Genomic DNA, 19909 nt, shown 5'->3' with positions numbered 1-19909 from the left:
GTTGCCGTGTGACCCCCCTCCAGAAGGCCCAAGTGATTGAGGTGGTTAAAAAGTACAAGAAGGCCGTGACCCTGGCCATTGGTGACGGAGCAAATGATGTCAGCATGATAAAGAGTGAGCCCCGGGCCCTGCGTCGCGAGGGGGGGGTGAGCCCCGGGCCCTGTGTCACGATGGGGGGGGGGGGGGGGGGGGCGTGAGCCCCGGGCCCTGCGTCGCGAGGGGGGGGTGGGGGGAGGGTGAGCCCCGGGCCCTGTGTCGTGAGGGGGGGGTGAGCCCCGGGCCCTGTGTCGTGAGGGGGGGGTGAGCCCCGGGCCCTGCGTCGCGAGGGGGGGTTGAGCCCCGGGCCCTGCGTCGCGAGGGGGGGGTGAGCCCCGGGCCCTGTGTCGCGAGGCGGGGGTGAGCCCCGGGCCCTGCGTCGCGAGGGGGGGTGAGCCCCGGGCCCTGCGTCGCGAGGGGGGGGTGAGCCCCGGGCCCTGCGTCGCGAGGGGGGGTGAGCCCCAGGCCCTGTGTCGCGAGGGGGGGTGAGCCCCGGGCCCTGCGTCGCGAGGGGGGGGTGAGCCCCGGGCCCTGTGTCGCGGGGGTGGGGTGAGCCCCAGGCCCTGTGTCACGAGGGGGGGTTGGGGGGGGGTGGTGAGCCCCGGGCCCTGTGTCGCGAGGGGGGTGGGGGTTCCCGGGCCCTGTGCCGTGAGTGGGGGGGTGTCCCTGGGCCCAGCGTCGCGAGGGGGTCGGGGGGAGCCCTGGGCCCAGCATTGCTAACCTCTCTCTCTCTGTCTCTCTCTCTCTGTCCTTGCCCCCCTCCTCCTCCCCACAGCAGCCCACATTGGGGTGGGGATCAGTGGGCAGGAGGGGATCCAGGCTGTGCTAGCCTCTGATTATTCCTTCTCCCAGTTTAAGTTCCTGCAACGACTGCTGCTGATCCACGGCCGCTGGTCCTATCTCCGCATGTGTAAGTTCCTCTGTTACTTCTTCTACAAGAACTTCGCCTTCACCATGGTCCACTTCTGGTTCGGATTCTTCTGTGGATTCTCAGCCCAGGTACGGACTCGCGCTCTGCACCCCCCACAGTGCTGTTAGGGAGGGAGTTCCGGGATTGTTATTGGACATCAGTCAGTCCCCGTGTGTGTGGGGTAGGTACACCCACAGTGCTGTTAGGGAGGGAGTTCCGGGATTGTTATTGGACATCAGTCAGTCCCCGTGTGTGTGGGGTAGGTACACCCACAGTGCTGTTAGGGAGGGAGTTCCGGGATTGTTATTGGACATCAGTCAGTCCCCGTGTGTGTGGGGTAGGTACACCCACAGTGCTGTTAGGGAGGGAGTTCCGGGATTGTTATTGGACATCAGTCAGTCCCCGTGTGTGTGGGGTAGGTACACCCACAGTGCTGTTAGGGAGGGAGTTCCGGGATTGTTATTGGACATCAGTCAGTCCCCGTGTGTGTGGGGTAGGTACACCCACAGTGCTGTTAGGGAGGGAGTTCCGGGATTGTTATTGGACATCAGTCAGTCCCTGTGTGTGGGGTAGGTACACCCACAGTGCTGTTAGGGAGGGAGTTCCGGGATTGTTATTGGACATCAGTCAGTCCCCGTGTGTGTGGGGTAGGTACACCCACAGTGCTGTTAGGGAGGGAGTTCCGGGATTGTTATTGGACATCAGTCAGTCCCCGTGTGTGTGGGGTAGGTACACCCACAGTGCTGTTAGGGAGGGAGTTCCGGGATTGTTATTGGACATCAGTCAGTCCCCGTGTGTGGGGTAGGTACACCCACAGTGCTGTTAGGGAGGGAGTTCCGGGATTGTTATTGGACATCAGTCAGTCCCCGTGTGCGTGGGGTAGGTACACCCACAGTGCTGTTAGGGAGGGAGTTCCGGGATTGTTATTGGACATCAGTCAGTCCCTGTGTGTGGGGTAGGTACACCCACAGTGCTGTTAGGGAGGGAGTTCCGGGATTGTTATTGGACATCAGTCAGTCCCCGTGTGTGTGGGGTAGGTACACCCACAGTGCTGTTAGGGAGGGAGTTCCGGGATTGTTATTGGACATCAGTCAGTCCCCGTGTGTGGGGTAGATACACCCACAGTGCTGTTAGGGAGGGAGTTCCGGGATTGTTATTGGACATCAGTCAGTCCCCGTGTGTGGGGTAGGTACACCCACAGTGCTGTTAGGGAGGGAGTTCCGGGATTTTGACCCCAGCCACAGTGAAGGAACGGCCGATATATTTCCCAGTCGGGATGGTGAGTGGCTCGGAGGGGGGAACTTGCAGGTGGGGGTGTTCCCCATGTGTCTGCCCCCCCCTTGTCCTTCTAGATGGTAGAGGGGGATTCAGTGTCTGGTCAATGGTAACCCCCAGGATGTTGATAGTGGGGGGGGCAGATTCAGTGATGGTCGTTGGTAACCCCCAGGATGTTGGGAGGGGGATATAGGAGAGGGTAACCCCTTGCTCTGGTAACCCACAGAGTTTGAGAAACTTGGGGGGGGGGGGGGGGTGTTTTGTCTGTGTGGGTCCCACCCTGGGCCTCTGTCTGACGGTAACCCTGTTTGTTTTGTCCCCCCTTTGCTCTCTCACAGACAGTCTACGACCAATACTTCATCACCTTGTTCAATATCGTCTACAGTTCACTGCCAGTGTTGGCCATGGGAGTGTTCGATCAGGTGGGTGCATCACTCAACGCTGACCCCCCCCCCCCACCCCAGGGCAGGGCTTTGAACCTTGAGGACGGAGCCCCCTACATCCTGGCAACACTTCTCCTCGAGTTGAGAAGCACGGGGGCCACCAGGGAGGAGGGGGGATCTTATTGTCACAAGTAGGCTGACGTTAACAGTGCAATGAAGTTACTGTGAAAATGCCCCAGTCGCCACGTTCCTCTTTGGACACCTAAGGGGCAATTTAGCACGGCCAATCCAGCCTGATCCGCACATCTTTGGAGCGCGGGAGGAAGCCCACGCAGACACGGGGAGAATGTGCAGACTCCACACGGACAGTGGCCCCGAGCCGGGAATCGAACCCGGGTCCCTGGCGCCGTGGGGCAGCACCGCTAACCCGCCGTGCCACCCTTGAAACGTAAGGGGATCCAAAGTTTACGGGGGGAAAGGTGGGAGAGTGGGGTTGAGAAAGGTATCAGCCATGGCAGAGCGGACTCGATGGGCCGAGTGGCCTAGATCTGCACAGTTGGGATCCTCTGTGTTTCTCGCTCTGTCTGTCCCTTCCCCGTGGCCCTGGAAACTTTCCTCCTCGTGTATCTCTCCCATTCCCCTCTTTAGGAAGTTCCTGTTGAATCTGCTCTCTCTCGGGGTGGGTGGGACGACGCTCCCTCTCTCGGGGTGGGACGACGCTCCCTCTCTCGGGGCAGGGTATCTCTCTCTGACTGTCGGTGCCGTGTGCGGCCTACAGGACGTTCCGGAACAGCGCAGCCTCCAGAACCCCAAGCTGTACGAGCCCGGGCAACTCAACCTTCTCTTCAACAAGCGCGAGTTCTTCATCTGCATCGCGCAGGGAATCTACACCTCCATCGTCCTCTTCTTCATTCCCTACGGAACGCTGGCCGACTGCACCCACATGGCCGACTACCAGTCCTTCGCCGTCACCGTGGCAACGTCCCTCGTCATTGTCGTCAGTGTCCAGGTCAGTGAGCGACAAGGTTCGGGGTACGCTGGGCAGAGCGGGGGGGTGAGGGAGTGTACGCGCGGGGAGGGAGTATGTGCGTGCATGAGAAGGAGTGTGCGCACGCGCAGTGGGGGGGAGTGTGCGCACGCGCGGTGGGAGGGGGGGGTCGCGCACGTTGGGGTCCCTCACTCGGGGACAGCTCCTCAGAACGTTGGGGAGTTGCCTGTGTTGATGGGGGTTCAGGCTGGGCCTCGCTGTGAACCACGAGGTGGACATCCTCCCTCTGACCCCCCGACACTGTTTGCTGTTTGACCTCCAGATCGGACTGGACACCGGGTACTGGACAGCCATCAACCACTTCTTCATCTGGGGCAGCCTGGCGATATATTTCATCATCCTGTTCGGCATGCAAAGCCCCTTTCTGTTCAAGATATTCCCCAACCAGTTCCGCTTTGTGGGTGAGTTCTCAAACAGTCCACAGAGTCTATTTACACGGCAGGCAGTCTACAGAGTCTATTTACACGGCAGACAGTCTACAGAGTCTATTTACACGGCAGACAGTCTACAGAGTCTATTTACACGGCAGACAGTCTACAGAGTCTATTTACACGGCAGACAGTCTACAGAGTCTATTTACACGGCAGGCAGTCTACAGAGTCTATTTACACGGCAGGCAGTCTACAGAGTCTATTTACACGGCAGGCAGTCTACAGAGTCTATTTACACGGCAGACAGTCTACAGAGTCTATTTACACGGCAGGCAGTCTACAGAGTCTATTTACACGGCAGACAGTCTACAGAGTCTATTTACACGGCAGACAGTCTACAGAGTCTATTTACACGGCAGACAGTCTACAGAGTCTATTTACACGGCAGACAGTCTACAGAGTCTATTTACACGGCAGGCAGTCTACAGAGTCTATTTACACGGCAGGCAGTCTACAGAGTCTATTTACACGGCAGGCAGTCTACAGAGTCTATTTACACGGCAGGCAGTCTACAGAGTCTATTTACACGGCAGACAGTCTACAGAGTCTATTTACACGGCAGGCAGTCTACAGAGTCTATTTACACGGCAGGCAGTCTACAGAGTCTATTTACACGGCAGGCAGTCTACAGAGTCTATTTACACGGCAGACAGTCTACAGAGTCTATTTACACGGCAGGCAGTCTACAGAGTCTATTTACACGGCAGGCAGTCTACAGAGTCTATTTACACGGCAGGCAGTCTACAGAGTCTATTTACACGGCAGGCAGTCTACAGAGTCTATTTACACGGCAGGCAGTCTACAGAGTCTATTTACACGGCAGACAGTCTACAGAGTCTATTTACACGGCAGACAGTCTACAGAGTCTATTTACACGGCAGTCTACAGAGTCTATTTACACGGCAGGCAGTCTACAGAGTCTATTTACACGGCAGACACTACAGAGTCTATTTTACACGGCAGACAGTCTACAGAGTCTATTTACAACGGCAGACAGTCTACAGAGTCTATTTACACGGCAGACAGTCTACAGAGTCTATTTACACGGCAGACAGTCTACAGAGTCTATTTACACGGCAGACAGTCTACAGAGTCTATTTACACGGCAGACAGTCTACAGGGTCTATTTACACGGCAGACAGTCTACAGAGTCTAGTTAAGGGATTGACGAGTGCCGTATTGTGTCTGTGCCGCAGCCAATGCCTACAACACACTGGTCCAGCCGACAGTTTGGTTCACCATCATGCTGAGCACTGTTGTTTGTATCGTACCGGTCGTGGCCTTCCGTTTCCTCAAGTTGGACCTCAAGCCCAGGCTCGCTGACACGGTAAGATCCCGCTCCCCTCCCCGGTGGGTGGGTGGGTGGGTTAACTGTGTGGGCTCGCTGGGCCGTGTGACGCAGGGTAGGCCGCAGCCGAGTGAGGCGCTATTTTTCCGATCTGCTCAATTTACTCTTCCTCTCCTGTAGGCCGCGACTCTGCCCTTGGGATCCTGCTCTTCAGAGTCCGGCCTTGGCCTAGATTTCTGCTCCCTTGGCTTCGGGCCTTCCCTAGATTTCTGCTGTCCAGGCTTTGGGCCTTCCCTAGATTTTTGCTCCCTCACTTCGGGCCTTCCCTAGATTTCTGCTCCCTCACTTCGGGCCTTCACTAGATTTCTGCTCCCTCACTTCGGGCCTTCCCTAGATTTCTGCTCCCTGGGCTTTGGGCCTGCCCTAGATTTCTGCTCCCCTAGGCTTTGGGCCTGCCCTAGATTTCTGCTGTCCAGGCTTCGGGCCTGCCCTAGATTTTGCTGTCCAGGCTTCGGGCCTGCCCTAGGTTCCTGCTCCCTCAGCTTCGGGCCTTCCTAGATTTCTGCTCCCTAGGCTTTGGGCCTGCCCTAGATTTCTGCTGCGTGGGCTTCAGGCCTGCCCTAGATTTCTGCTCCCTAGACTTTGGGGGTTCCCTAGATTTCTGCTGCGTGGGCTTCGGGCCTGCCCTAGATTTCTGCTCCCTAGACTTTGGGGGTTCCCTAGATTTCTGCTGCCTAGGCTTCGGGCCTGCCCTAGATTTCTGTTCCCTAGACTTTGGGGGTTCCCTAGATTTCTGCTGCCTAGGCTTTGGGCCTCCCCTAGATTTCTACACCCTAGGCTTTGGGCCTTCCCTAGATTTCTACACCCTAGGCTTTGGGCCTTCCCTGGATTTCCACACCCTAGGCTTTGGGCCTTCCCTAGATTTCCACACCCTAGGCTTTGGGCCTTCCCTAGATTTCTACACCCTAGGCTTTGGGCCTCCCCTGGATTTCCACACCCTAGGCTTTGGGCCTTCCCTAGATTTCCACACCCTAGGCTTTGGGCCTTCCATATATTTCTGCATCCTAGGCTTTGGGCCTGCTGTATGTTGTTGCTCCTTGGGTCTAAGGCCTGCTTGTTGTTCTCCTGCCCTGCAGGCCTCAGGCCTCATTGCAGGCTCGGGTCCTCCATCGTGCTTCTCCTGGGCCTAAGATGTGTCCATTTTCCTTCCTTCCCCGCACCCCCCCCCAATCTGGCAGGTCCGCTACACGCAGCTAGTCCGCAAGAAGCAGAAGCCACAGCACCGCTGCATGAGGCGGGTGGGCCGGGCAGGTTCCCGTCGCTCCGGCTACGCCTTCTCCCACCAGGAGGGCTTCGGCGAGCTCATCACCTCCGGCAAGAACATGCGCCTGAGCTCCCTCGCCCTCTCCAGCTTTGGCAGCCGCTCCGGTTCCAACTGGATCGACACCCTGCGCAAGAAGAGGGGCGAGCAGGCCAGCACGCCCAGCCCCGTGACCAGCGAGGAGTGCCAAGCCCTGCGGGGGAAGGAGCCCTCGAACTAGACGGCGGAAGGAGTCGGAGAGGAGGCTAACAGTGTTCTGCGTGGGAGCAGGAGGAGGAATGACCGGAAGAGGATTGTTCCCGGGTGACTTGACTCACACGGTTGGGCGGTTAGAAGTCAATTAGCCCCGCTCCACCCCCACCCACTCACTCACTCAATCCATTTCTTACCCCCTCCCTCTAAAGCGAGACAGATCCCACCACCCCCCCCCCCCCCCCCCCCACTCCGTTCTCCATCCCTTTCCTGGAAAGGGGCTCCCCACGGGAATGCTACAGGGGGATGGGCGTCTGTCAGGAGAGCCTTCTGCTGTTGTCGGGAATGGGCCCCCCCCCCCCCCCAAACCTCCGCCATGCTTGACCCTTGACCTTCCCTCCCGCCCCCCCCCCCCTCCACACTTCCCTACTCTGGGTCAAAGGGGTAGGTGAGGTTAGGTGATAGACGGGAGCAGAAATCGCTGGCGTAGGGAGGGTGGGGGTGGTGGGGGGAGTTGTCTAAGCCGAGGAGTTTACTTTGACGTCCCCGTCCCCCCCCCCCCCCCTCAACCCCGCTCCCCGTTTGCCCACCCGAGAGGGTCCACCGTTGACCCAACAAGAGCAAGCTCCAATCCAACCCAACCTCTGTACACAAATTGGGGGTCACGCATTGGCCTCTGTTTGGGTTGGGGGTTGGTGAGGGCTGGTTCTGAGTTGCCCCCTCAGCCCGGGGGGGGGGGAGGGTGGGGGGGGTTGCCGACGGCGCCCAGGGTGAAACCGCAACCCCTCCCCAGGGAAAGGGACCACCCCCCCCCCCTCCCCTTCACTCCCCAAAAGAGATACGCACCAAAGATTCCAGACTGTTCTTGTTCGACCAAAGTGAAGGGTTGGGTTTGGGAGGGGTGCACCCCCACCCCCCAACCCCCCCGCCGCAAGTGTCCAGGGGTCAGCCAAGGTAGGAGGTCACGGCCTGTGGGCGGCCATGTTGGAGGTCAGGGGTCATCAGAGGTTGACGGGGACTGGCTGGGTCAGTGGTCATCCTCGATGTTAGTTCGGGGCGACGGTGGGGTGGGTGTGTGTCCCCCCCCCTCGCTCTGTCTCCCAGTGTCCCCCCCCCTCGCTCTGTCTCCCAGTGTCCACCCCCCCCTCGCTCTGTCTCCCAGTGTCCACCCCCCCCCTCGCTCTGTCTCCCAGTGTCCACCCCCCCTCGCTCTGTCTCCCAGTGTCCACCCCCCCCTCGCTCTGTCTCCCAGTGTCCACCCCCCCTCGCTCTGTCTCCCAGTGTCCACCCCCCCTCGCTCTGTCTCCCAGTGTCCACCCCCCCTCGCTCTGTCTCCCAGTGTCCACCCCCCCTCGCTCTGTCTCCCAGTGTCCACCCCCCCTCGCTCTGTCTCCCAGTGTCCACCCCCCCTCGCTCTGTCTCCCAGTGTCCACCCCCCTCGCTCTGTCTCCCAGTGTCCACCCCCCCTCGCTCTGTCTCCCAGTGTCCACCCCCCTCGCTCTGTCTCCCAGTGTCCACCCCCCCTCGCTCTGTCTCCCAGTGTCCACCCCCCCTCGCTCTGTCTCCCAGTGTCCACCCCCCCTCGCTCTGTCTCCCAGTGTCCACCCCCCCTCGCTCTGTCTCCCAGTGTCCACCCCCCCTCGCTCTGTCTCCCAGTGTCCACCCCCGTCCCCCCCAAGCCTCACGATGTAACAGGTTGGGGGGTTTGTTCATTCTCCCCGTTACCCTGAGGGTTGGGGAGGTGGGTAGTGAGATTTCCTTTGGACCCGTTCCCCATCCTCTCTGTCCCGGTCACCTCCGACCTGCTCCGTGGGGGTGGAAGTGAGAGGTTGGGGTGGGGGGAGCGTTTAGTGGTCACAGAAGGTAGGAGCAGGAGGAGGCCATTTGGCCCTTGGAGCCTGCTCCCCCATCCATCGCCATCATGGCTGACCCTCCAACTCAATAGCCTCACCCCGCTTTCTCCCCATAACCTTTGACCCCGGTCGCCCCCCCCCCCCCCCCCCCCCCCCCCCCGTGCGATATCCATCCGCCTCTTGGACACAATCAATAAATCTCCTCTGCCTGTCTGCCCCTCGCTGAGGGAATGATGGGAAGGGGGAACGGTTAAAGATGGCCGCCTCGTCTCCCGCACCTCAGGGCAGCCATGTTGGAGTTCACCGAGGCACTGACCCTTCCCGTTGCTAAGGAAACGTCATCAGCACCAGCCCTCCCCCCATCAATAAGGGAATGAGCCCCCCCCTCCCTCCCTCCCTCCCTCCCCCCCTCCCTCCCCCCCCCAAATCCGGGAGTGCCAAGGAAGATGGCAGATGGTTTCCCTTTTCCCTTCCTTTTTCCGTTTGACACTTCCGTTAAGAATGTTCTAGAGACGCAGGGTTGCCGAGTGGTGGGGATGTGTTGTAACCAATGGCAGGACGTGCGATTGAAGTCATGTGATGGGTTCGTCCAATTAGAGTTGACCACCGTTCCCACAAGGCCGTTGGAGGGATTAGGCCTCGGCTGGCCACTTTGGACTGGTTGGCGAGGGCGTCGCCGCGGTAACTAGCCAGACCGCGACCCACTCTCCCGCCATTGAAGCGCCTTAATGCCCACTTTAAAAAAAAATCTAATTTACTCAGTCATTACTTTGCCACCCATTTCTGTTTGCAGGCTTTGGGGCCTAGTATTTCAGGCCTCCGGCTGCACGCAGCCTAGTATTCCAGGCCTCAGGCTCCGAGGGGCCTAGTATTCCAGGCCTCTGGCTCCGAGGGGCCTAGTATTCCAGGCCTCAGGCTCCGAGGGGCCTAGTATTCCAGGCCTCAGGCTCCGAGGGGCCTAGTATTCCAGGCCTCAGGCTCCGAGGGGCCTAGTATTCCAGGCCTCAGGCTCCGAGGGGCCTAGTATTCCAGGCCTCAGGCTCCGAGGGGCCTAGTATTCCAGGCCTCAGGCTCCGAGGGGCCTAGTATTCCAGGCCTCAGGCTCCGAGGGGCCTAGTATTCCAGGCCTCAGGCTCCGAGGGGCCATTTTTGGACACTCACAAAGTGGTGTCGAGGCCTAGCAGCCAATTGGGGCGGGGGGGGGGGGGGGGCGCCTTTGAAAGCTCAAGTAGACCCCATTTTGTGTTTTACTCCCCTCTGCGGATTGGCGGGCAAGAACTTAGGAAGTCGGCCGTCGTGACGGTTACTTGCAAGCCCCGCGTCGCCCCCGGGTGTTTCCCTTCCGCTCCCGCCTGCCCCGCCCGGGAAAAGATGGCCGCCGACGGTCACGCGACGTTAAGCCGGATCTCCGGTTTCGCGTTTTGGCCCGCGCGTTTTGAAGGAACTGTTTGTCAGGGGTCGCGTTTCCACGTACGTTCTGGGCGAGGAGTGGTGGTGGGGGGGGGGGGGGTTTGTTGGCAGGGGTGGGGGGTTGGCGGGCTGTTGGGGAAGGGTCACGGCCCCACCGTTCCACGGAGGGACAGGTCAAAGGTTAAGGTACCAGTTTGTGTGGGACATTCGTTGATCTCTGCCCCGGGACACAGAAGCCTTCTATTACATTTTGCTTTGTCTATCAGAGTTACTCGGGCTGTATATATATAGATATATATATATATATATATAGACATTCTGTAATTTATTTTACATTTCTATACCGGAAAAATGTATTGTTTTATGATAAAGACTTTTCTAAAAATGCCGACTCCCAAAGCCCTGTGTTTTGTTCCGTGCCGAAGGATCTTTGTCACAATCTTCCCATTGTATACATTCCCAGTGGATCGAACCCCCTCCCGTTGTACACAATCCCAAACCCCTTCCCGTTCACTCCCAGTGTACACAATCCCAATCCCCAAACCCCTTCCCGTTCACTCCCACTGTACACAATCCCAATCCCCTTCCCGTTCACTCCCAGTGTACACAATCCCAATCCCCAAACCCCTTCCCGTTCACTCCCATTGTACACAATCCCAATCCCCTTCCCGTTCACTCCCATTGTACACAATCCCAATCCCCAAACCCCTTCCCGTTCACTCCCATTGTACACAATCCCAATCCCCATCCCCTTCCCGTTCACTCCCATTGTACACAATCCCAATCCCAAACCCCTTCCCGTTCACTCCCATTGTACACAATCCCAATCCCCTTCCCGTTCACTCCCATTGTACACAATCCCAATCCCCAAACCCCTTCCCGTTCACTCCCATTGTACACAATCCCAATCCCCAAACCCCTTCCCGTTCACTCCCATTGTACACAATCCCAATCCCCATCTCCTTCCCGTTCACTCCCATTGTACACAATCCCAATCCCAAACCCCTTCCCGTTCACTCCCATTGTACACAATCCCAATCCCCTTCCCGTTCACTCCCATTGTACACAATCCCAATCCCCAAACCCCTTCCCATTCACTCCCATTGTACACAATCCCAATCCCCAAACCCCTTCCCGTTCACTCCCATTGTACACAATCCCAATCCCCTTCCCGTTCACTCCCATTGTACACAATCCCAATCCCCAATCCCCTTCCCGTTCACTCCCATCGTACACAATCCCAATCCCAAACCCCTTCCCGTTCACTCCCATTGTACACAATCCCAATCCCCATCCCCTTCCCGTTCACTCCCATTGTACACAATCCCAATCCCCATCCCCTTCCCGTTCACTCCCATTGTACACAATCCCAATCCCCATCCCCTTCCCGTTCACTCCCATTGTACACAATCCCAATCCCCATCCCCTTCCCGTTCACTCCCATTGTACACAATCCCAATCCCAATCCCCTTCCCGTTCACTCCCATTGTACACAATCCCAATCCCAAACCCCTTCCCGTTCACTCCCATTGTACACAATCCCAATCCCAAACCCCTTCCCGTTCACTCCCATTGTACACAATCCCAATGGACCCAAACCCCTTCCCGTTCTGTTCCAGGTGGCCGGATCCCTCTCCCTCTCTCCCCCCACTCAGCACTGACGTTCCCTGAAGCACACGGCGCTATCTAAATGCGCGGCAGCAGGACTCGATGGGAGCTTCCTCCGGGGGGAAATGGGTAAGTCCGTGAGGGGGGGGGGGATCCTTTTGCACGGTTACGAGGGGCGGGGGGTGGGAATGAACGGAGTGCGGGGGGGGGGGGGGGTGGTGCGTGGGTTGAGAAAGGACCTGGTTGGATTTTTGGCATAGCCCCAGTGGGCCGAATGGCCAACATCAATGGCTATGGGACTATCCCAATGGAAAAAGTGAGGGACCGTTGCTTCTCTCTTGGACTCCAGAGAATAAAACTTGGTTCTTCTTTGATCTGGACATTTTGCCCTGATGACAACTGGATTTTGCATGGGGTTACGGCCTCCCTCCCTCCCTCCCTCCGTCCACCCACAGCGGCTCTCGTGATGGTCAGTAAGGGGTGTGTTTGGGGATTCAGGGGCGGAGGGAGAAAAGGTCGAGAGCTTCATGTTTCAAGGTGTCCAGATCACCAACAACCTGTCCTGGTCCCCCCCCCCCCCACGCCGACACTATAGTTAAGAAAGCCCCACCAACGCCTCTACTTTCTCAGAAGACTAAGGAAATTTGGCATGTCCGCTACGGACCCTCACCAACTTTTACAGATGCCCCATAGAAAGCATTCTTTCTGGGTGTATCACAGCTCGGTCTGGGCTCCAGCTCTGCCCAAGACCGCAAGGAACTACAAAAGGGTGGTGAATGTAGCCCCAATCCCATCACACAAACCAGCCTCCCATCCATTGACTCCGTCTACACTTCCCGCTGCCTCGGGGAAAAGCAGCCGGGATCATCAAGGACCCCCCCCCACGCACACCCCGGACATTCTCTCTTCCACCTTCTTCCATCGGGAAAAAGTCTGAGGTCCCGTACCGACCGACTCAAGAACAGCTTCTTCCCTGCTGCCGTCAGACTTTTGAATGGACCTACCTCACATTAAGTTGATCTTTCTCTACACCCTCGCTGTGACTGCAACACTACATTCTGCACCCTCTCCTTTCCTTCTCCCTGATGTACTCTATGAATGGTGTGCTTTGTCTGCATAGTGCAAGAAATAATATTTACTTGTTTATTAGTGTTGCAAGTCAGCTAACATTAACACCGCGATGAAGTTACTGTGAAAATCCCCTGTTCAGGGATACTGAGAGAGAGTTGAACACCGAACCAGCACGGACCTTTGGACTGCGGGAGGAAACCCACGCAGACACGGGGAGGATGTGCAGACTCCGCACAGACAGTGACCCCCCCCCCCCCGAGGCCGGGAATCGAACCCGGGTCCCTGGCGCTGTGAGGCGGCAGTGCCAACCCCACTGTGTTTCCAGTCTGTGCCAATACACGTGGCAAGAATGAACCCAATCCAGTCAGGAGATGCCCCACCCAAAGAACGAGGCCCACACCTGCCCCTCGAGTAGGCCCTGGAGGGGGGTACGTGGGTCACCTGCTGACACGCTACCCTCCCATGCCCCCCCCCCACACACACACCCCCCGACAGGGTTTCCACAATCCCTGCGGACGTTGGACCCACGCCGCTGAGGGAGTGGGTTAACCTCGACCTTTCACCTTTGGGGCCTACTTCCCCCAAGTGGCCAGCCTGGCAACAGGCCTCTGGATTCCTCACTCGGCCCAGGCCTCAGGGGAGCCCTGCTGACAGCCCCCCTGGGCACCAGGTGGCAGCCTACTCCAGGCCTCACCGGACGCCAAATCTCGGCCAGTATCTGTCCGTTCACCGGCCATCGAGAAGGGACGGGTGATCTATAATTGGGACCTTGCTGTGCACCAGTTGGCTGCAAAGCACTCTGGGACGTCCATGGACGTTCATTCGTTGATTCGACTGTCCCTCCTCTCGATCTCCCTCCTCTATCTCTGTAGCCTCCCCCAGAACCTACACCCCCCTCCCTATCTCTGTAACCCCCTCCAGCCCCCTACACCCCCTCCCTATCTCTGTAACCTCCTCCAGCCCCCTACACCCCCCTCCCTATCTCTGTAACCCTCCTCCAGCCCCCTACACCCCCTCCCTATCTCTGTAACCCTCCTCCAGCCCCCTACACCCCCCTCCCTATCTCTGTAACCTCCTCCAAACCCCCTACACCCCCTCCCGATCTCTGTAACCTCCTCCAGCCCCCGACACCCCCCTCCCTATCTCTGTAACCCCCTCCAGTCCCCTACACCCCCTCCCTATCTCTGTAACCCCCTCCAGCCCCCGACACCCCCCTCCCTATCTCTGTAACCCCCTACACCCCCTCCCTATCTCTGTAACCCTCCTCCAGCCCCCTACACCCCCTCCCTATCTCTGTAACCCCCTCCAGCCCCCCTACACCCCCTCCCTATCTCTGTAACCCCCTCCAGCCCCCTACACCCCCTCCCTATCTCTGTAACCCCCTCCAGCCCCCCTACACCCCCCTCCCTATCTCTCTAACCCCCTCCAGCCCCCTACACCCCCCTCCCTATCTCTGTAACCCCCTCCAGCCCCCTACACCCCCTCCCTATCTCTGTAACCCCCTCCAGCCCCCCTACACCCCCCTCCCTATCTCTCTAACCCCCTCCAGCCCCCTACACCCCCCTCCCTATCTCTGTAACCCCCTCCAGCCCCCTACACCCCCTCCCTATCTCTGTAACCCCCTCCAGCCCCCCTACACCCCCTCCCTATCTCTCTAACCCCCTCCAGCCCCCTACACCCCCCTCCCTATCTCTGTAACCTCCTCCAGCCCCCCTACACCCCCTCCCTATCTCTGTAACCCCCTCCAGCCCCCCTACACCCCCCTCCCTATCTCTCTAACCCCCTCCAGCCCCCTACACCCCCCTCCCTATCTCTGTAACCTCCTCCAGCCCCCCTACACCCCCTCCCTATCTCTGTAACCCCCTACACCCCCCTCCCTATCTCTGTAACCCCCTCCAGCCCCCTACACCCCCCTCCCTATCTCTGTAACCCCCTCCAGCCCCCTACACCCCCTCCCTATCTCTGTAACCCTCCTCCAGCCCCCCTACACCCCCCTCCCTATCTCTGTAACCCCCTCCAGCCCCCCTACACCCCCCTCCCTATCTCTCTAACCCCCTCCAGCCCCCTACACCCCCCTCCCTATCTCTGTAACCCCCTCCAGCCCCCTACACCCCCTCCCTATCTCTGTAACCCCCTCCAGCCCCCTACACCCCCTCCCTATCTCTGTAACCCCCTCCAGCCCCCCTACACCCCCCTCCCTATCTCTCTAACCCCCTCCAGCCCCCTACACCCCCCTCCCTATCTCTGTAACCTCCTCCAGCCCCCCTACACCCCCTCCCTATCTCTGTAACCCCCTACACCCCCCTCCCTATCTCTGTAACCCCCTCCAGCCCCCTACACCCCCCTCCCTATCTCTGTAACCCCCTCCAGCCCCCTACACCCCCTCCCTATCTCTGTAACCTCGTCCAGCCCCCTACACCCCCCTCCCTATCTCTGTAACCTCGTCCAGCCCCTACACCCCCCTCCCTATCTCTGTAACCCCCTCCAGCCCCCTACACCCCCCTCCCTATCTCTGTAACCCCCTCCAGCCCCCCTACACCCCCCTCCCTATCTCTGTAACCCCCTCCAGCCCCCTACACCCCCCTCCCTATCTCTGTAACCCCCTCCAGCCCCCCTACACCCCCCTCCCTATCTCTGTAACCCCCTCCAGCCCCCTACACCCCCCTCCCTATCTCTGTAACCCCCTCCAGCCCCCTACACCCCCCTCCCTATCTCTGTAACCCCCTCCAGCCCCCTACACCCCCCTCCCTATCTCTGTAACCTCCCTCCAGCCCCCTACACCCTCCTCCCTATCTCTGTAACCCCCTCCAGCCCCCCTACACCCCCCTCCCTATCTCTGTAACCTCCTCCAAACCCCCTACACCCCCCTCCCTATCTCTGTGACCCTCCTCCAGCTCCCTACACCCCCCCTCCCTATCTCTGGAACCCCCTACACCCCCCTCCCTATCTCTGTAACCCCCTACACCCCCCTCCCTATCTCTGTAACCCTCCTCCAGCCCCCTACTGTTACCAGGGGATGTAAGTGTAAGGTTGATGGTGGGAGATGTCGGAGGGATGTCCGAGATAGACTCTTCACTCAGAGAGTGGTTGGGTTGGGTTGGGTTGGGGTGTGGACTGCCTGCTGGAGTCGGACACTTTGGGAACTTCCGAGCGGCTATTGGATAGGCACGTGGAGCAGTCCGGAACGACAGGGAGTGGGATAGCTGGATCTTGGGATGGGACGTAGCTCGGCACAACGTCGATGGGCCTGTGCTGTTGTACGTTCTACGCCTGTGACCATTTATCCCCCGTGGTCGGGGGGGTGTTGGGGGTGAACCCCGCAGGCAGATTTCCACCCCCCACCCCGGGCTCCCTCCTCCCACACACTGCCCGCCCCCCCAACCCCGGGGCTGCCGTGTCTGGAAGGGTTAACGTGGCGACAGGAGGCCATGTCGGAGGGGTTGGCGCGTCAACCCTCAGCTATTCCCACCTCCTCCTCCCTCCCCTCGGCAGGAAGTTACTCGATTTGCGGGCGAGATGTGTCTCTCCCGTTGGACCCTCCCTCCCTGCCTCTGGACAGGAACAGGAGCAGGAGTAGGCCATTTGGCCCCCTTCGAGCCTGCCCCGCCATTCAATAAGATCATGGCTGATCTGATAGTGGATCAGTTCCACTTTCCCGCTTTCTCCCCTTAATTCCCCTGTCTATCAGAGACCTATCTACCCGTGACTTAAATATATTTAGCGAGGCAGCCTCCACCACTTCAACGGGCAGAGAATTCCAGAGATTCACCACCCTTTGAGTGAAGAAGTTCCTCCTCAACTCCGATCTAAACCGACCCCCCCTTTATCTTGAGGCTGTGCCCTCTAGTCCTGCTGTCCTTTCTGAGCGGGAAGAATCTCTCTACCTCTACCCTATCCATCCCTTTCATCATCTTATACGTCTCTATAAGATCCCCCCTCATCCTTCTAAACTCTAACGAGTACAGACCCAGTCTATTCAATCTCTCTTCATCTCCACCATGCCAGGAGTCGGGGGTACGGGGCCATTCCCAGAGACTGCCCCCCCTGCAAAAACCTTCACTGCATTCCCCCAGCAGCCTCTATCTTCCTGTTGGTTCTCTGTCGCTCTCTCCCTCTCTCTGTGTGTGTCGCTCTCTCCCTCTCTGTGTGTCACTCCCTCTCTCTGTGTGTCTCTCTCTCTCTCCCTCTCTCTGTGTGTGTCACTCTCTCCCTCTCTCTGTGTGTGTGTCACTCTCTCCCTCTCTCTGTGTGTGTGTCGCTCTCTCCCTCTCTCTGTGTGTGTCGCTCTCTCCCTCTCTCTGTGTGTGTCGCTCTCTCCCTCTCTCTGTGTGTGTCGCTCTCTCCCTCTCTCTGTGTGTGTCACTCTCTCCCTCTCTCTGTGTGTGTCACTCTCTCCCTCTCTCTGTGTGTGTCACTCTCTCCCTCTCTCTGTGTGTGTCACTCTCTCCCTCTCTCTGTGTGTGTGTCACTCTCTCCCTCTGTGTGTGTGTGTGTCACTCTCTCCCTCTCTGTGTGTGTGTGTCACTCTCTCCCTCTCTGTGTGTGTGTGTCACTCTCTCCCTCTCTGTGTGTGTGTGTCACTCTCTCCCTCTCTGTGTGTGTGTGTCACTCTCTCCCTCTCTGTGTGTGTGTGTCACTCTCTCCCTCTCTCTGTGTGTGTGTCACTCTCTCCCTCTCTCTGTGTGTGTGTCACTCTCTCCCTCTCTGTGTGTGTGTGTCACTCTCTCCCTCTCTGTGTGTGTGTGTCACTCTCTCCCTCTCTGTGTGTGTGTGTGTCACTCTCTCCCTCTCTGTGTGTGTGTGTCACTCTCTCCCTCTCTGTGTGTGTGTGTCACTCTCTCCCTCTCTCTGTGTGTGTGTCACTCTCTCCCTCTCTCTGTGTGTGTGTCACTCTCTCCCTCTCTCTGTGTGTGTGTCACTCTCTCCCTCTCTCTGTGTGTGTGTCACTCTCTCCCTCTCTCTGTGTGTGTGTCACTCTCTCCCTCTCTCTGTGTGTGTGTCACTCTCTCCCTCTCTCTGTGTGTGTGTCACTCTCTCCCTCTCTCTGTGTGTGTGTCACTCTCTCCCTCTCTCTGTGTGTGTGTCACTCTCTCCCTCTCTCTGTGTGTGTGTCACTCTCTCCCTCTCTCTGTGTGTGTGTCACTCTCTCCCTCTCTCTGTGTGTGTGTCACTCTCTCCCTCTCTCTGTGTGTGCCACTCTCTCCCTCTCTGTGTGTGTGTCACTCTCTCCCTCTCTGTGTGTGTGTCACTCTCTCCCTCTCTCTGTGTGTGTGTCACTCTCTCCCTCTCTCTGTGTGTGTGTCACTCTCTCCCTCTCTGTGTGTGTGTGTCACTCTCTCCCTCTCTCTGTGTGTGTGCCACTCTCTCCCTCTCTGTGTGTGCCACTCTCTCCCTCTCTGTGTGTGTCACTCTCTCCCTCTCTCTGTGTGTGTCACTCTCTCCCTCTCTCTGTGTGTGTCACTCTCTCCCTCTCTCTGTGTGTGTCACTCTCTCCCTCTCTCTGTGTGTGTCACTCTCTCCCTCTCTCTGTGTGTGTCACTCTCTCCCTCTCTCTGTGTGTGTGTCACTCTCTCCCTCTCTCTGTGTGTGTGTCACTCTCTCCCTCTCTCTGTGTGTGTGTCACTCTCTCCCTCTCTCTGTGTGTGTGTCACTCTCTCCCTCTCTCTGTGTGTGTGTCACTCTCTCCCTCTCTCTGTGTGTGTGTCACTCTCTCCCTCTCTCTGTGTGTGTGTCACTCTCTCCCTCTCTCTGTGTGTGTGCCACTCTCTCCCTCTCTCTGTGTGTGTGCCACTCTCTCCCTCTCTGTGTGTGTGTGCCACTCTCTCCCTCTCTGTGTGTGTCACTCTCTCCCTCTCTCTCTGTGTGTGTCACTCTCTCCCTCTCTCTGTGTGTGTGCGCCACTCTCTCCCTCTCTGTGTGTGTCACTCTCTCCCTCTCTCTGTGTGTGTGTCACTCTCTCCCTCTCTCTGTGTGTGTGTCACTCTCTCCCTCTCTGTGTGTGTGCCACTCTCTCCCTCTCTGTGTGTGTGTCACTCTCTCCCTCTCTGTGTGTGTGTCACTCTCTCCCTCTCTCTGTGTGTGTGTCACTCTCTCCCTCTCTCTGTGTGTGTGTCACTCTCTCCCTCTCTGTGTGTGTGTGTCACTCTCTCCCTCTCTGTGTGTGTGTGTGTCACTCTCTCCCTCTCTGTGTGTGTGTGTCACTCTCTCCCTCTCTGTGTGTGTGTGTCACTCTCTCCCTCTCTGTGTGTGTGTGTCACTCTCTCCCTCTCTCTGTGTGTGTGTCACTCTCTCCCTCTCTCTGTGTGTGTGTCACTCTCTCCCTCTCTCTGTGTGTGTGTCACTCTCTCCCTCTCTCTGTGTGTGTGTCACTCTCTCCCTCTCTCTGTGTGTGTGCCACTCTCTCCCTCTCTGTGTGTGTCACTCTCTCCCTCTCTCTGTGTGTGTCACTCTCTCCCTCTCTCTGTGTGTGTCACTCTCTCCCTCTCTCTGTGTGTGTCGCTCTCTCCCTCTCTCTGTGTGTGTCTCTCTCTCCCTCTCTCTGTGTGTGTGTCACTCTCTCCCTCTCTCTCTCTCTGTGTGTCACTCTCTCCCTCTCTCTGTGTGTGTCACTCTCTCCCTCTCTCTGTCTGTGTCTCTCTCTCCCTCTCTCTGTGTGTGTGTCACTCTCTCCCTCTCTCTCTGTGTGTGAAACTCTCTCCCTCTCTCTCTCTCTTTCTGTCTATGCCTCTCTGTCTCTGTCTCCCTCCCTGCGCCCCTCCCCTCCCCTCCCTGTGCCGCTCCCCAATCTGCCCATGTGCCTCCCTCCCTCCCTTCACAGAGGTTTACAGTAGGGAAACAGGCCCTTCGGCCCATCTTGTCCATGCTACCCCATCTGTTCTAACCCCCTAAGCTAATCCCAATTGCCCACATTTGGCCCATATCCCTCCACACCCATCGTACCCATGTAACTCTCTAAATGCTTTTCAAAAGACAAAATTGTACCTGCCTCTACTACTGCCTCTGGCAGCTCATTCCAGACACTCACCACCCTCTGTGTGAAGAAACTGCCCCTCTGGACCCTCTCCCCTCAAACCTATGCCCTCT

The 19909-nt window shown here is 58.2% G+C and overlaps 1 protein-coding gene across 1 annotated transcript; it reads left to right on the top strand.

Moving 5' to 3' along the window:
- Positions 1-12: 12 nt before the first annotated feature.
- LOC145340574 (phospholipid-transporting ATPase ID-like) lies at positions 13-7080 on the top strand. The gene is made up of 7 exons (XM_080185042.1): positions 13-114; positions 812-1035; positions 2560-2643; positions 3383-3613; positions 3915-4053; positions 5280-5410; positions 6610-7080. The coding sequence occupies exons 1-7, from the start codon at positions 105-107 to the stop codon at positions 6910-6912; spliced, it is 1122 nt and encodes a 373-aa protein (XP_080041168.1). The 5' UTR covers positions 13-104; the 3' UTR covers positions 6913-7080.
- Positions 7081-19909: the final 12829 nt, after the last annotated feature.

This window comes from Carcharhinus amblyrhynchos, unplaced genomic scaffold (genome assembly GCF_965287045.1).
Source record: "Carcharhinus amblyrhynchos unplaced genomic scaffold, sCarAmb.v2.hapA chromosome_1162, whole genome shotgun sequence".
NCBI lineage: Eukaryota > Metazoa > Chordata > Chondrichthyes > Carcharhiniformes > Carcharhinidae > Carcharhinus > Carcharhinus amblyrhynchos.
The sequence above is the reverse complement of the archived record's forward strand: the minus strand, read 5'-3'. Positions and strand labels throughout refer to the sequence as shown.

What these genes read in the sequence shown, in the direction of transcription:
- LOC145340574 (XM_080185042.1), top strand. An exon ending in CCATGGGAGTGTTCGATCAG is followed by an intron (nt 2,644 to 3,382) that starts GTGGGTGCATCA and finishes TGCGGCCTACAG; the next exon opens with GACGTTCCGGAACAGCGCAG. An exon ending in CAACCAGTTCCGCTTTGTGG is followed by an intron (nt 4,054 to 5,279) that starts GTGAGTTCTCAA and finishes TCTGTGCCGCAG; the next exon opens with CCAATGCCTACAACACACTG.